This window comes from Myzus persicae, unplaced genomic scaffold (genome assembly GCF_001856785.1).
Source record: "Myzus persicae strain clone G006 unplaced genomic scaffold, MPER_G0061.0, whole genome shotgun sequence".
Taxonomy (NCBI): domain Eukaryota; kingdom Metazoa; phylum Arthropoda; class Insecta; order Hemiptera; family Aphididae; genus Myzus; species Myzus persicae.
In genome coordinates this window covers 285,786-304,046 of record NW_019102926.1, presented here as the reverse complement: position 1 = coordinate 304,046, position 18,261 = coordinate 285,786, and the positions used below count along the sequence as shown (strand labels likewise).

The 18,261-nt window shown below is 28.2% G+C and overlaps 1 protein-coding gene across 1 annotated transcript; it reads right to left on the bottom strand.

Annotated features, from left to right (window-relative positions):
- Positions 1–7,248: 7,248 nt before the first annotated feature.
- Positions 7,249–16,033, bottom strand: LOC111033440 (mediator of RNA polymerase II transcription subunit 24). Its single transcript, XM_022314171.1, has 20 exons — positions 15,706–16,033; positions 15,438–15,576; positions 11,802–11,927; positions 11,641–11,742; positions 11,339–11,567; positions 11,138–11,234; positions 10,875–11,055; positions 10,478–10,809; positions 10,291–10,417; positions 9,991–10,227; positions 9,762–9,931; positions 9,516–9,693; positions 9,343–9,443; positions 9,203–9,286; positions 8,994–9,144; positions 8,781–8,917; positions 8,588–8,723; positions 8,279–8,530; positions 8,061–8,206; positions 7,249–7,996 (listed from the first exon to the last, which is right to left on the bottom strand). The coding sequence occupies exons 2-20, from the start codon at positions 15,543–15,545 to the stop codon at positions 7,987–7,989; spliced, it is 2,904 nt and encodes a 967-aa protein (XP_022169863.1). The 5' UTR covers positions 15,546–15,576; positions 15,706–16,033; the 3' UTR covers positions 7,249–7,986.
- Positions 16,034–18,261: the final 2,228 nt, after the last annotated feature.

The window sequence follows — 18,261 nt, the reverse complement described above, 5'->3', positions numbered from 1 at the left end:
CAATTTTTTCGTTCACTAGTTTCAATAGTGTGTTATTCGTTTTCATATTAGACTGAATTGACCTACTATCAAACTTTTAGATAAGAACATTAAATGTGCTTAGGCGAATTTTCGATATTTTTAATTTTGAGCAAAATACACGGGTATGTGAAATATCACCAATTAGAAATGCTCATATCTCAGTTGAAAATTGAAATCGAATGAAAGCCGGCGCTTAAGCACAAATTTTGTTCTTACCTACAAGTTTGATGAATAAGTCCATTCGATCTAATATTTAAACTAACAGCACACTATTGAAATAAGGAAACGAACATTTGATATGTTTTAAAGTAAATTGCTTTCAAATAACATTGAAAATATTTTATAAAAATATATAGATGTGGACGCATAAAAATAATAACATAAAATATACCTATACAGAGTATATATGCGTATAAGTTATATAACTTATAAAGCTTATTGAAAACAATCAATATAATATAGGTACCATAATATGATGCACAATAGCCATGTGATTTTGATTTTGTTTTTTTTTCAGTTAGCCTTAGTTAACCTAAGGGTTGATGTACATGTTATACAATATACCTATAAGTTATTACCGTTATAGGTATTATATTATACTATAGTATTGTAGTTTAATTATAATTGTGTTAACTTTTCAACTTTTGAGTCAATATCTCCTTACTGTATAGAATTTGTAGAAGCGAGCGCATCAGCAATATTTTATCGACAAATTAAATGAATGTATTGGGCTGTATGGTGTACGTGTAACCTGGGTAACTCTAAATGAACTGGGACGCACTCGGACTATTCCAAAAATATGATTTTTTTTTTTAAGAACGCACTCGGGATATTAAATAATTAATAAGGGTAATTTTAGGACGTGTTCGGAAAACTACTCTGTAGCACGGTGTGAATAAATATAAATAAGCATTAGTTTAAAATGAATCTAAATATTTTGAAAATGTATTTAATTTATCCTCTAACTAATTTTGAGTAAAAATGTCATCACTGTTCCTTCATTTATTTATTTGTCTTTCTCGATTATTTTGAAAAGTACATTTTTATTTTTTAAGGCCATTTTTACTTTAAATCCATCTATAGTGCCAACTAGATCTAATTCGCTATCAGAAATCGTCTTCAAAGACCAAAGTTGAAAATCTAAGTACTTTTTCTGCTCCAAATGATGATGACAGACACAAAAACACACACATCATTGAAAATTGAACGTATTTTACCGTAAAATCCGTAAAATATATTTTATGTTGTACAGTAGTATCTACAATTGTTTTAAAATCGGCTTGGTTTTTAGAATGTGATAACTTTATTTTTGGCGATTATTGGGGTGTGAATAATAAAAAATTGAAAACAATATAATATTTATATGTTTATTGTTGAAAGAGATACATTTAATCAGTAGGTAGCTAGGTAAAGAAAACAATAGGTACTACAATAGATATTTTTATTTTAAATTAAAAAATGTACTGACGTTTAACAGTAAACCGTCGGCATTATATAATATTGTACCTTTTTACTGAAGTCACAATATTATTAAAACATAAACACAATTAAAATAGCTTCATCCTCAATATATAGGTATAGATATCGGTATTCAGTTTTAAATTTAAATTTTAATCATAATGTTAATGTTAATGAACAATATTGAACATACATGGATATAATTAATATTTATTTATAAAACCGTTTGTATTATTGAACCCTTCCCTTTCATAATATTTGTTATTACAACATGACTACAATATTGAAATGGCTTCACTGTTTAAATATAGATGCTTTTACATTAATATTTAATTCAATCGTTTAATTGAACAGTGAACACCGTAGTCACCTTACATTACCTATGTGGCTGTATTGTGTGAACTGTGAAGCCATTTCAACTGTAGTCACGTTGCGATAAGAAATATTAGGAAAAGTGTGGTCCCGAAGTGGGGCTCTGAGGGGTGTCCTACGCCCCAAGCATACAATATGTACATGTCAGTTGGCACATTGATACATTAAGTATTTGAGTTGGCACTCGGCAAATTATGATTTATTTTTTAAAGTTTTTAAATAGTTTTGTAAATTCTCAAAGTGCAAATATGGCATAGTAATATATTGTAATTTATAATAATATGAAGACATATAAGTTAATTTTCCGATTGCCAACTGTCCAACACAAATACTATAATAATATTTAAGTACCTAGCAATGTGCATATTATATAATATTATAACAGTATGTCAGTATAAAAGTTTTCCTATACATTCCTATAATCATTGAATTATTTTTAATAATACTGCTACGCTAACTGATGAGAAACTATTTCTAGTGAAACTTACCGAAACATCTATACATTACACAATATAACATGACAAAAAGTTCTAATACAATATATCAGAAACCTTATAGTAAATTTTCAAGCTTTTGACCCGACAAATACAATTTAAATAAAAAAAATCTAAACAAATTGAGGGCTGAAAATGCCAGTAAAAATCTCAAAGCGATAGGATAAAATTCAGTCTTATACTTGGGAATGCTAAAATGTTTTACCCCAAAGTCACCCACGGGGAGCTTGGCCGTTCGTCTCCTATACGGCTATATGTTGTACACACCATACATAAATTAATTTCATTTTAAATAATATAATTAATTACTACGTTGAAAAAAATAGTTTTTTTTATAGAAGGCATACAAAAATTACTACAGTGATAGACAGCACAAAAAACCTAATAAAAATAAAATAATTTTTAAGTGCAATTCAAACAAAAATGCCCACTTGTCCAACTTTTTATGGGTTATTTATCGGACTCAATGACATTATTTTTGGATACGATGGTCAAAAAAGCATAAATAATTTTGTTAATTTTAGCATCTAAGATTTGAACTTTTGATACAAATTTCCTCATGTTGTTACTAGAAATTAGAAAAAAAAATTCAACATAAAATCAAAATAATTTTTATAAATAATTCAAATAAAAGTTCAAATTTTTACGATATTGCTTATTCAAATTTCAAATGTATAGGTGCATAACGTTGATTTTTATCCTCGACCGATTTTGTTATTATTCGTGATCAAAAATTTTATTATAGAGACTATGACTATAATACCTATCTACTTAAAATATCTTATAATGTTGTATATACAATGAAATTTTCAAAATATGTTAAGACTATTTATAAGTTATATAGTACCTATAGAGGTTGTTCACTGTTCACTGTGTTCAACGATGGTGGTAACATGAAATATTTCGAACGCATGACACTGAATTTCATTTGAGGTTTTTTATAGTATAAAAGACTTAGGGCTCAAAAAAATGTCCACGTATGCTCAAAAAAACAAATTGTTTTTGTGTCGTACACCCATCCCCTTTTAAATTTGGATTTTGATTAATTAATTTTTTTTAAGCATCTTTGACTTGTAAAGTTATTTTTTATCTTAAAAATTAACTTCCTCATTTATAGTCATACAATTTTCAATATTATCTTATGAAATAAATAAAATAGTAATTACCAATGAACTCCTTGCTCTTGGATAAATGTAATTAATATCGGTACCTATTAAATTATTGAAATATGTGTGTAATCGTCGAACTGTGAAGAATGACTACTTCCCATTGAATAACACTGAATTAATAGGTTCAACCATGTTCGCCTATCTAAAATTAGACTTCATACATCGTATCCATACTTACTCTGCAGTTGACTTATTACACCTAAAACACGTTTTTGTCCAATGTGATTGTTGGTATAATTTTCACTCGAAAACGTGACGTTACATAATGATTTAAGACAAGTGCGTGCACGCGCGGGTGTCGGGTGCACATACATCACACGAAGTGTCGACCTGAGATCTAAAGGGCCTAAAAGCCAAGAGGCCTCTCAAGAGTACTCGTTTACCATTTTTTTTCCAGATTTTGTGTAGTAAGAAAGAAAATAGTTAAATATAAACAATAATTACAAGCTTTGAATCCCAAAAGCTGTCAAGAATTTATTCAATGAAAAAAAAAAATAATAATTACAGTATGCGTATATTTAAGTATGATAAATTTAAACGAATATTATACAGCAACAAAATTGATTGTTTGTTTGTTTGGGGTAATTTCTGGAACTACTTGACCGATTTTCAAAACTTTTTTACTATCAGAAAGCTACACTAACCCAAGAATCTAAGTGGCCCTTCATTTTAGATATTCTGACAATGACATATGTTTTTTTTTTGTTTGTTTTTTAACATATGGGGTGATAAATATGTTCCGATTTTTGCAATCAGCATTTTTTCGGAGAAAAGGGAAGTTGGGTTTTTTAACAGGTCAAAATGTAAAATTCCCAGTATTCTTTAAACCAATATAAAAAATAAAAACCTTTTTAATTTGCACACAAAACTAATCGATTTTATTTTTTAGTGCAACTCAAAAACTAACAATAGTAGACACTTGACAATTTCACGTAATGTTTATATTCTCAATTTCTATATATAGTAATATTTTTGAAATGTTTATACTTATTTGAGCTATTTATTGCAAATTTTGAAATTTGTTTTAAATGATCGCTGATAAAAACACTTTCAATTTGTAAAGAAGCTTGAAAATGTAACGAAATATCATTAATATCTTCATCTTATAAGATGCTTTAATAACTGATTAGAAATATTAAAGATACATATTCACGATTATTTGTTATATGCATTTTAATTTTTAAGTTCAAATTTAACAAAATTCATCAAAATCCCGAAAAATTATAAATTAATTTTTATTTAGAAATTCATAATAATTTTTCTTTTCAAAGCTCACATTGGAAATTTTAATAGAAGATTCCCCACACGTTTTTCTACTTTAATAAAAAAAAAAATCAACAGGAAAGTTATGCTATTTATGGCCATGAGATATTTTCGATTTTTGTTAATAACTTTTAGTACAAACACTATAGTATACATACTTTATGGTGGCCAGTAGAATTTGGAATTATGGATTCAGTGGTCCGTGAGATCCAATCGTCCAAAAGTTGGCGACTGATTAATGATTATATGCTTTATAACTACATTATATTTTAATAATTCATTGAGAGGATGAAGCCACAACTGAGTGTGTTATCTCTGTCTTACAAATGTACTACATAGCAAAATCTGTTTGGCGCAGAATAAAACCACTCAGTATGTAATTCTAGTAGAGGCACTAAAAATGTAGACAATATAGGTAGAAGACAATAGTTTCTGTGTCGTAGCGTTTTTATTCGTTTGATATCATTAATAAGTAAAAAGTTATAATACTTTTAAGAACCTGATATTTTTACGTTTTCCAAACTTAAATAATTGATGATATATTGATGTCATCGAAAAAATAAAAAACTCTACGACACAGTCGAAATTATCTTCCATTCATGGTGACAATTTGGTTTCTTAGTTAGGTATTTCTGTAATTGTCTCGGTCCTTTTCCGTGCGAGTCAGTTTTTTTTTTGTCCTCCATTAATTGTAAGACGGAGATAATACATGCGGGAGCGGAGTCCCTTCAATTATCACATGATCAAATCATATTATAATTTAATTTAATCCTCTCTAATTTTTCAGGAATTTAATCTATTTTGTAGTATTACTATAAAGTAACTTGACACTTGATCTAGTAAAATCCAGGAGTCTCCAATCATTTTAAATCAAGGGTTGTACGAAAATTTAAATTCTTTGTGGTCAAAAACATAAATTAACCGAAATATTCAGTAATTCCATTTATAATTTTCAGTTTTATAGAAAATGGAAACACAATAAATAAATTCTAGAGCTTAACAATAATTATTGTATTGGTCGTCGCTATTAAGATTTAAGGGCAATTTAAATGTGTACCTATTTGACCAGAACTTAAATGTGTTTTGTAGTTAAGTGTAACAATAAACAATTAAAATAATAAATAAATATATACCTAAGTGTAATATTCCTAGGATGTATTAATGTACGATGTTCGGAAGCGAATTTATACATTTTTAGTAATAAGTTTTTGGTAAATTGTATAGTACTATTGTAATATTGTATAGTATATTTATAAACCTCTTAACAAAACTAAATCATCCAAGATATTATCTACGTAGCAAGTCAAAAAAGAATAGAGATATCCTTTCTATGGATACCTAGACACTGTGGAATATACGAGAATGAACTAGCAGATCAAGAAGTATTCAAAGCAGCCTCATCTACCGACACCCAAATTTTAAATCTAAGTACTTTCATTGATTTAAAAAAACTCACTCAGAAGATTCTATACCATAAATGGCAAAATCACTGGACCAAACAAAACACCGAATCAAATACAATAAAAAACAATATCCAAGTAAAAAACTAAATTATAGAATATTTTTAATACCTAACCTAACAAATTTTATATTCGATTTTGAGCGATGATGAATGTATTGATTTTGAAATGTGTGTTTTTTTTTGTGTCTGTGTACTCGATAAGTAGTCAAAATAATATTCCGATCAGTAAGATTTAGTTTAAGATTCAGTATCTTTTCCGGTGGGAAAGTGAATCTAGTTGGTGCATTCAGGAGGTTGAAATATAAAATTCCCAGTAGTTTTCAAAAGCGCTGGCAAAAACAAAAATACTACGATAAGACAAAGATTATTATTTGTTGCTGCAGTAGACATTAGGAACTATAGTGTGGTGACGATTTATCATGAAGGGCAATATATTTTTTCGTCAGTACCCGGTGTAAAGAAGTTTCATTCCCCAAACCATGTGAACACACCTATAGTAGTACCTACCTAGGCATCTTTCAACTTGCATCAATAATATTAATAGCTGTTATTAATTTTTATATTTTATACACTTCCCAAAAGAAAATATTGAGTTTTAAATGGTACAGTAGATGTTGATAATTTTGCAGCTATACATGATGCACATATATAGAAGAAATCAAATCAACGGAGCTCTAAACTAGGCTTATGCTTGAGCCCTAAAATACGTTTTTAATGCAAACGTAAATGTGAGAAGGGGTAAACATATGAATAGTATCAACGTATGCATTATTATTGTATTACCATTTTATTAAAATGAATGCATTTTTTAAATTATTTATTAATACAAATTCAATATTTACAATATTAAATTAATTCTCTTGTTGGACATAGCAACATTATTAAGAGTTTGGTTGTCTCTACATTAATTAATAATACCTATGTTCTATATTGCAAAATCTTAGACCATTAATTGCAACATTGTTGATCTAATCCATGTTGTTAATCAATGCAAAATTTTTCAACGCTATTGCAGTTTTAAATACTTATATTTTATAATAATTTTACAACAGACAAGAATTGTGTCTTGTCAATGATTGTTTAAAGCTTTATTAAATTTTTTCATGTATTTGGAACATTAAGCGTAAGAAAAAAACATTATTCTCAAAGTTCAATTAAAAAAAAATACATTGCACATTGTACAATGCATGTATTATACATGGCTTTTCAGGAGACCAATTTGAGTATTTAATATTATATGTTTTGCTATAAAAACTCAAATTAATTAATTATATTATGATATAATTATTAATGTTATTATGGTTGTACCTTTCAAATGATTGTGGTGTATGATATTAAATTAAATGTAAAATCTATTAAAATAATATTTCTGTGTGACAAGCAAATTTAAAAAATAAGTTTAACTAAATATAATATTATTCATTATCAAACTATAACCATAATTAATTAATTGAACACATAATATGAACTATTATAGAACATATATAAATGAACTAAGTACTTAACGCCAATTACAAAAAAAAATATTATTTTTAATTGACCTAGTAGCTCATAAGTAATTAATAAATATGAATAATACACAGTCGATGAATTTGCTGTAATTTGGATACAATAAAAACATATAGAACTTTGGTAATGTATGTTTATCATTCTTCTTTTCGGTTTAAATTTGTCAACAACAGTATCAAACAAGTAATTAATTCCACATGAATTTTTCAATGCCGCTTAGTTTGAATTTATCAATTACTTACATATACCTGAAATTAGTTATAAGAAAACTATAGTTATATGTAATGTATTATTGTGTGAATTAAGCATTACTCTGTAGTTTTTGCACAACGAGTTTTCTGCAATAGACACAAATCACTAGTGGCAGCTTTACGGCCAGATGACCAATTCAAGTCATATAGGTTCAAAATTAAATCTACAGTAAACAATTCTGGAACGCAACGTATCAAATTTGGCAACTAGAAATAGAATGTACAAGTTACAAATTTATAATTAACGTAAAAGACATTAAAACATTCAGAATTTCTAACCAGAGTGGGTGGCAAATGCCTGAGAATAATCTGCGATGATCCTCGTCCACACATAACAAGTTGTTCAAGCAATCTCAACACAAAGTGGGTTTCTCGGCACAATTGTTCATGTCTTGAAGCAACTACAGCAATACGACGAAAAAGAGCCACAAGCGCTTTCAACAACACTCCATTTATTCCAGTACCACTAGGATCACAATCTCCATTATCCAAGCGCATTATTTTATTTGGTGGCCATGAATTGTCAATGTCCTAGAAATAAATAAATTAAAAAAAAATTCTGGTTTATTGAACATGCATTATTCTTACAATATCCATGTTGTTTGTTGTTTTATGAACATCGTTTTTCACTATACTGTTTTGCTGTAATTCAACCGATGCGTAAATGCAATATGAACACAATTTAGCCAGTGCTGTCTGTTGAGGCTCAATTAGTTCAATATTTCTGTAAGAATTACATTTTAAATGACTTTCAAATTTTTTTATAACATACAAAACTTACATATCTGGATTAAACAGGTACTGAGGCATCAGTTCTAGTAATGCAAGTGTACAGAACTCAATATCAAAATGAAAAATGGCAAACAATAAATCAACAGCTTTTTCTAATTCATCGCGGTACTGTAACTTCATCATTTCCTGCAGAAAATGCATTGGTCAATTGTATAAAATTATAAAGGTAAATATATTATTTCTTCTATAAAATAATATTAACCTTGATTAAATTGTTGACAAACCAATCTGATCCAGCTGTGAATAATGTTGTTTTTAATTTTTGAGCATTTTTCACATTTAACCAACCTTCTTCCAGAATACTCTCCCAAATGGGTATAAGTTGTTCAAGGATTGAGTCTTTTGATATAATACTACAAAAATTAAATAAAAAAATTTAATGTTATTAGGATGGAGAAAAATGTATGTTACCTATGAGAAGGTTTGGATGGCATTGTAGGTGGATTCAAATCTTGCTGCATTTTACGTATAATTTGACACATCAATACTTGACGGCTAAAAATTACCAATTTGTATGTAATAATGGACATTTTAACATTTATTATTTTTACCATTTAGAGTAGTTGTCTTGACTTTCTTCAGTGTCAGGAAGAACATTTAATAACTGTTGTACCATATTTAATGGCTTGAGCAAAGCATCTTGATGCAATACCTAAATCATTAAGTTATATTATAATAAAATATATTATAATTTATAATATATTAAATTATGTAAAATACATACCTGCATGTAAGAACAGAGCCATGCTGCTGCACAAATAGGCAAACAAAACATTGATGAACGCATTGAATCTAAAATACGCTTAACATCATTACTGCTTAATGTAGAATTTTCCCAAGCAACTAGAACATCGTGTGTGGCGCCAATTATAGATATGCAAATTTGGTCCCAACTTGTATCACTAAAAATATTTTACAATTTAATTAAATATAATTTAATATTTTGAAAATTTAAATTTAATTTTCGAACCAATTTATTAAATCTTCTCCATTATCAATAGCAGTTAATAGAGCTTCGACTTTACTTGGGTCACATTCACCCATAATAGTTTCATGAGATTTAGGATTTCCGAGTTCAACCATACACTGTCGACACCATTTCTCAAAAAATGTATCGTTACCACCATCAAGGAAAATTGACTATAAAAAAAAAAAGTTTATTCTTAATTTTTCCATTTATGCTAGGTTATAATATTTACTTGATATCCATATTTTTGAGTTATAAAACAGAGCATCAAGAATGTCATGTCAAACAATACTGCATTAGTGCGTACAGACTTAGCACCATCTTGTAAATTAATTTGCTTGCTGAATTCATTAAATTTTATCACTTTAGAGACAAACATGCGCAGTTTACCCTCAACTGAAGCTGCTGCCAGGATTAACTCTAAACTGTTACCAGATAGTACTTGACTGAGCACACTAACTAAAGCTTCCTAAAAATAAACAAACATTAGTATTATTAAGGAATAAATCAATAGTAATAAGTAATGTCTTACTTGAATTTTAGAGTAGTCAGAATCTAAAGTCCTAAGCATTCTTTGTAAAGTAGGTTCAGTTCTCATAATAATGGTCAAAACGTTTGAGGGGGGATTTGGGCTGCTAAGTGTTGAAACTACACTGGCTCTAAATAATAAAAATGATTAAAATTTTACATTGTTCAATTAAAAAATTGAAAATGAATACCTCCTAGCAATTATTGAACTACATTGATTTTCAGTGACAAAATCTAGTTTTACTAATTCGTTGAGTAAAAGTTCTATACAACTGCACGCTGTATGCGAGTCGATGAAATCTAGCAATGGAAACATCTCCAAAAGCATCTCAAAACCTTGAATTACTTCTTCAGACGCTTTGAAACTTTTGGAGTCTTCACACAGATGCTTTATGATGTGTGGCAGTTTTATGAATGTAAATGCACCCCATTGTGGTCCATGATCTTCTTTACTCAAGGAATCACGCAAACACATAAGACACGCCCGAATTAGTTCACAGTACAATCGAGGATTACTGTAACCCTTTAAAATTAAAGAATAATAGTTATTATAAAGTGCTTATTTTTATTACTACTAGTAGTACAAACTTTAATTTGACGAATCATTTTTAATTTATCCACTAATACTTGAGTCTCGGTCGTAGGGTTCAACATCACTCTAATGGCTAACAATGGTTGTAATACATAAGTAATTGGTTCATTGTAAGTTGTTACTGATTCCATTGCTGTAAGTTTTGTTGAATTTTTAAAGTCAATGTTGCATAATTGTCTGTGAAAGAAATAAAAGAATTAATAGATCTAATAATTTTGTTTTCATAATATATATATAATAAAATAAAAATGTAAAATACATCAAAACATTGTGCACGTGTGGTATATTTGTGTCCATTGAATTTTGCACATCTTGACTAATTTCTTGACACTTATTCACAATGACCAAGTATAGTTCTAGATTGACAAAAATTATTATTTATTTATTTTGAAGCAAGATGTATATTATTGTATACAGTACTATATTATCAGTTACTAATAATTATTATATAGTGACTTACCAGCATCGTCATGTTTGGCCAAATAAAGCATGGCAAATATAAAGTCATTGTTTAATAGATACTCTAAAATTTGAATAGATTTATTTGCAATACGATCTTCCAGACGATTGGTGGTACCGTCTTTAGGTACATGTCCACTACGAACACATGTCAACAGCCAATCAACCAATGATAATAGCGCTACAGCTAGTACACTCTCTTCTGGTTTCCCTCGACATGTTATGCCATGCTAAGAAAAAAAATTCAAAATTCAAATTCAAAATCTTAAATCAAGTACATTAATATGTAGATGTTGTGCATACAAGTGTAGATTCAAGAAAATCAAGCAAAATAATAACACATGATCTTTTTTGAAACTTATCATATTTGCTAATGCGCTGGAGAATAGCTGCATAAGATACGAGCTAAAAAAAAAATAAAAATATTAATACTGCTGCTTGATTAATATTTATAATTAACCTACTTGACAGTTTAGTGAATGTCTCAAATAAGAAAGTACAAGTTCGTTGGGATAAGAACCAACTAGCGCTTGTGATAATATTATGTCGGCCAAATTATAGACATCTCCACTAACTCCTCTGGGCAGAACCTGAATAACACATAAGTATTGGATTAAACTATTGAATAATTAGTATTGAGATATTAGATTATTGATAATTTAATTTCATATTTTTCTATAAAATTGCATTTAAAGAACCTATAGGGGATAAACAAAAATCAAATAATTTATATAAAGTGTAAATCGTAGATGGGTGTTCATTTTTTTCTTACTGCATTTAGTACTGGGTGAATATATATTTTATAGATGTACTAAGTACTATGATCAATAAAGTATAACTTTAAATGGACAGTTTTTTTTTTTAAATACACAGAGTACCTATTTAATGAGAAACATAAAACTGTATATCAATTCAAGTTGAAGTAGATTTCAGAAAATAAAACATTCAAAATTTAAATATACATTTAAGCAGTTAGCACTATTCAATATTTGTAATATTATTTGTTTTTTATATTAAAATATTTAATTCAAAATTGCTTAAAAGCTGTTATCATATTTTAGTTAATTTTTATTTGCTGTTTATTTTTTGCACAATATTACTAAATTGTTATTTATATTTCCACATTTTCTGATTTATAAAACTGTGTTAAACTGGGTAACTCAAGGTAGAATATTTATAGGTGTAAGTATGTCTTTATTTTATAAATGTCACACAGTTTAAAGGGTTTAGTAAATAACTAAAGAACTGAAAATGATACCTTGGAAGTTATTTATTTGGAAACAAAATGTTTTGTAGCAATAAAAAGTTTTCATAAACATGGGCACTCTGTACGTAATTTTATTATTATGATAAAAAAATATTTAACAAAATTCAATTAAAAAAAAAAAAAAATTTGATAATAATAATTAAAAAATATATATAAGTTACACACATATTTAAGCAGAAGGAAGTGTGATCACTGGATGGTTCCTTCCCTCACACTATTCATGTTTTTTTTTTAATACAAAGTAGCACATATTCTTATTATGCCTTTGAGTATAGATGGTATATTTTCTAAAAAATTTTTTTTAAATTTTTAGGATTGTTAAGAATTTGAATAAGTATAATAGAACACTACCCATTCCCTTGTGTCAGTCTTACACATGTACAACATACCAAATTTCCATTAATTTGTTTCAATAGTGTACTGTTGGTTTTGGTAATAGACTAATTGACTAATTATCAAACATTTAGGCAAGAATATTTTCAAGAATTTTCAAGTAAGGTATGGTTATGTGAAATCTCACAAATTAAAGACTATTATATCTGGGTTTAAAATTAAAATATTGAAAAATCTCTGACGCTTAAGCACAGATAATATTCTTACTTAAAAGTTTGATGATAGGTAAATTCACTCTAGTATCAAAACAAACAGTACACTATTCAAAAAAGTGAAAATAAATTTGGTTGTAAGATGTACACAACAAACACATAGGTAGCGTTGTTTTAATCTCATAAACATAGCTATTATAAAATATTATACTATGTAATAATATGTTAATTAAATAAAACAATTTATTGAGACTTAAGATATGCATTTATTTATTGTTGTTAGTTACAATTGATTGCTTAAATCTATTTTAATATCTTCTATTAAACAATATTACTAAATGATAGCCAAAACCAGTATCTATTTAATGAAACAAAAAAAAAAAAATACATAAGTTACACATTTTTATCAAACTTAATTTTTTCATAACGTTCATAGACAATGGGTAAGGTATTGGCAAAGCTTCCAGGATCAGTTAATGAGCCAGATTTTCCAACTGGTATTTCTGTAGTGTATAATTCTCTACGGCAAACTTCTCTCAGTACATAATCCCATTCTGATTCTTTATACAAACGTGTATCATGTATACGCATCATGACACCATCTACACGTAAAAAATATCGCAACAAAGCAAAAAAACCACTAGGCATACATCGAATTTTCACAGAACATACAGCAACACCATTATCATGTAATTCATCTTCAAATAAAGTCAAGTCTGAGTAGAAAAGTATCTCTTCTTGAACTTTGAGTTTCTCCATATTTATACGCTCATCAGTGGCTTCAGCAACAGAATATCCAAATAATGTGCCTTCATAGTATGTTGAATATGTCCAATCGAACATGTTAACATCTTTATCTACAAGACCACTATCGAGTCTAGATTCTTTCCATTCTTTTGAACAAGCAATTTTCACAGGTGCTCTACAAGGATCAACATCCCTGAGTGAATCCAAGGCGCAAAATCGTATTCCAGATTGACCATCATATTTTATTTCTAAAATATTATTAGGAAATACCATTTCAGGTAAATGATGAAGCTGCAATTCAATAGAAAAGCGACAGAAGTCACAACAAGATAACGATGGTACTTGATTACGTGACGAACATCCTGATCCTAGTATATGACTTTTGGAAGATATAATTGTCCATTTGTTGGTTTCAAATTGTTCACATTTGGCAGTCATTTTGAGTGGAAGTTATAACACCTGATTAACAAAACGGTTTAATCACTGTCACTTCACTGTAGATAATAGTTAATATAATAACAAATAAAAATAAATGGATACTTAAATAACTAAAAATTAAAGTTAGTACATATGAGTGGATTTGTAAACAATTGCATATTTTTTTTTAAATTTCTCAACAATTTATACAATTCACACTTATAAGAAACCATTGAAAAATGTTTGCTAGGTAAATTTATGAGTAAAATTTAATAATTTATTCTTAGTTTGGACAATTTAAACAGATATCTAGGTATATTATGTAGTTTAAGAACTAAAACAGTTAAATTTATTTATTTTTATGTTTTAGATACACAACACAAGTCATGATGTTATATATTTTTTCAGCTGATGGCTATTACACAAATAATGAAATTAATTTTACTACATACACATGTTACAAACGGAAAATTAACTATACCTGGACCACACAACCCCATCAGCAATTTACTCTACTACTCATAAATACTACCAGTATTGTATTTAAACAGTTAAATTTGTCGAAAAAGGAGGTTTCTTAAAAAAATACAGAAGTGCTAACTTCAAATTTTGTAAGAACACATACTATTATTTTATGAGAAACTTTTGAGTTTTTTCATTAATAAATAGTTTAAGGTCAGGTTTTAAATATTTCCAATTATACCTAATAAACAATAGTATAACATTAAAGACCAATCCCAATTTATTTATACCACTTTCATCAAAACTAAGTACCTAATTTCAAACAAATTATTTACATGAGTTTTGACTTAAAAAACTTTTTTTTAATTTTAAGTCGAAATACACAATCTATATCATAAGACATAATACGTGTATAGGTTAAAAGACATATGACACGAGGGCACAAAAGATAATACAGTGATTTAAGAAGCCACACAATGATGACACTTTAAGGCTTAAAAAACTAAATAAGCAATACAGTTTTCATCAATTATCTGCTAGCATACCCTACAAATGGTAACTTCAGTACCTAATGCAAACAAAACATAAATCTATGGTAGGGATACTTTTTTGTAGCATGAGTACATTGGTCAAACAATTTATCAAAAAAGCAAAATAATTACCGATTTAATAGATATGCCCCACTGGATTTCAGTCCAACGTTCACCCCACGCTTTCAGCACTAATGATTTCAGGCTACTGGTTTTACTCGTTACTTTGCTTGGCTCCATTTACAACAAATGTTCAGCAACCATTTCGATTCTGAGTAAAAAAAGTTATAATAAAATAAAATAAAAATATAATTTAATGTTTGACCCAATATTACAACGACGCTGTAACCCAAAACAATTACAAACGGCGATGTCATATTGTGCCCGTATGAGACTTTACCAAGTTTAATTGATTTTAGCGGCAGTCTAGAGCGACGTGTACGGAACAAAACGCAGTGGACAATCTACTTGCCGGCGATTTTGCTATGTCAGTAATCGTAATTTTTGATAAATGGATTCCGAATATTTGTTTTACAGTTCCGTTTCGCATCAAACGTAAGTGGTTAAATCAGCTAGATTCTACAAAGAAAAGAATACCTAATTAGTATTTAGTATTTACTATTTTACTGTTATTGTATAATTAATAATTAGCGTATTACTACATAAGAAAATAGAAATAAACGGTAAACTACGAACGCTATGACAAATTATCCTCAAGCCGAAACGTAAACAAACGACAACGAAATACTGATAACATTAATCGTATACCAAGGTAGTAAATATGAATAGCCGATGGTTACAGTGGTAGCACTGGTACACTAGAAATTCAACAGACCAAACCGGTGTGGTTTTAAGAAATTCGGTGTACTAAAACGATTTAAAAATGCATTACACCAGTTTGGTTTTTTTCAACCATCATAACGAGGCGGTCGAGTAATATTTATCGAGTTTGTCCCCACTTTATTTTATTAATATCTTCGTTTTTTTTGTCCTAGCGAGTGCGGCCATTCGGGCATCACTGTCTACTACGTGAATATCCAAATTTGTAATATTTTAATTCTGAGATACTTAAAGAAAGACAACTAAAAACATTTTTAAAAAAAATGTCTATTAAGAAATAATCTGAAATGTGACAAATTATTACATCAAGATCAAGAAGTAAAGTTGATTTCAAGTTTGAGTAAGTAGGAGTAAGTAGTATGTAGTAACCGACTACTTCCTACGATTAATTTATTATGCACGAGCTAAAAAATATAATCCAAACGCATAAGCTGTATTAATAACGGTCAGAATAATTCATAGCTTATAATTATTTTAAATTTATATATATATTGGCAAGTTTTTCATGTATAAAGTAGAGTGAATTAAAATACCCATAACTCACTTAAAAACTGAATTATCGTAAAATACCCATGAACTAACACAGATAATGATCTTACCATCAAATTATGTAAGAGGTTGTATAGGAGTAATTTCGTTAAAATTCAGGGGGTGCAACTGGTGCAAGTGCACCCTTTTGCACCACCTAGATTAAGCATACGAGAAGTTGATTCTCTCTAATTTTTAAATTAAAGAAGCTATACGTGATCTGCTGAGCGTAAATTTGCTATGTTACGCACTTGTAAGACGGAGACAACAAATCCCATTGTTACGCCCTCTTAAGCTACAATATTTAACCTTTTTAACCCATACTTTATGATTTGGACATTTTTTATGATTTAAACGAATTTCGTTAAAAATTGAACTTAGAAAAAGTTATAAAAAAAAAATTATACCTAAAAAATGCTTAACTTAATTAAATAACATAAATTGTAATTTTATGTTTGATTATAATATATGTATATACATAACACATATACAATTGTACTTCACATATAATTGATATTTATACAATAATATTTGATATATTTTGAGTATTATATAAATTGGTACCTTTGGTGCGAAATAATTAGATTCTCAAATTTATTATTAAAATCTATACACTATATTATACTTAGATAGGTAGGAAAATCAGAACTATGAAATATGATGGTCAATTATTACAAATAGAGTAAGAACTGAATTTACATTGATATGTAATATGAAATTGTATGATATTATTTGTTTATATTTTAGCCTTTTGGTATCCTATTATTTGTATTTTTATAATATTTTTTTTAAAAACGTATCATAACTTCTAGAAAGATCTTATACAGAGAATTAAATCAAAATATTTTAATTAACTATATAGTAAATAGTTAAATAATGCTACCATATAAAATAAGTTGCAAAAAAAGATAGGTACTATAAATAAAAATAAGTAATGTCGAGCAAAATGTCTTAACTTGTTAATTTAGTAGGATAGTAGGTATAGACAAATTTAAGTTATTTTAAAGTTATTCCTTAACTTGTAAAATTTACAAAAATGTCATTTTTTTTATTTCACCACCATAGACCATATAAAATAAAAATCAACTTGGTCTTAGACCATTACTTATTTATTGTAGAATATCGATTATATATACGCTGTGGGCAGTGCATATATATTGTACATTGTACATTATATTGTATTTATCATTACATTAGAAATTTAAACCTACTTATACCATTATTTATTTACTGTATTTAATAACCGCATAGCTGGTCATTGGGTATAGCCTATAGCGTCAGTGTCGAAAGGCGACGGAATCGTATAATGATGTAGAATGTATTTTTCACTGCAAATGATTTTTTGATATAAACTATTACATAATATCAGCCTAAAGGAGTCAATACTCTATGATAAAAAAATTATGAAACTTAATTCATTGTAGGTAGTGAGTATTGAAGCCATTGCTTGATATTTGATTTTGTTAAGTATACATAGACAATTTGATTTGCGTTTCTGTAGTAATTAACAAAGCGTTACAAAATTTTGGCTCGCGAAATCCGTGAGAAAAAAGTTGCAGCCATACCAAAAACAAATGTTACATAGAAA

What these genes read in the sequence shown, in the direction of transcription:
- LOC111033440 (XM_022314171.1), bottom strand. Translation starts at nt 15,545, where the DNA reads ATGGAGCCAAGCAAAGTAACGAGTAAAACCAGTAGCCTGAAATCATTA. An exon ending in GGCTCTGTTCTTACATGCAG is followed by an intron (nt 9,444 to 9,515) that starts GTATGTATTTTA and finishes TTAATGATTTAG; the next exon opens with GTATTGCATCAAGATGCTTT. An exon ending in TACCTGTTTAATCCAGATAT is followed by an intron (nt 8,724 to 8,780) that starts GTAAGTTTTGTA and finishes TAATTCTTACAG; the next exon opens with AAATATTGAACTAATTGAGC.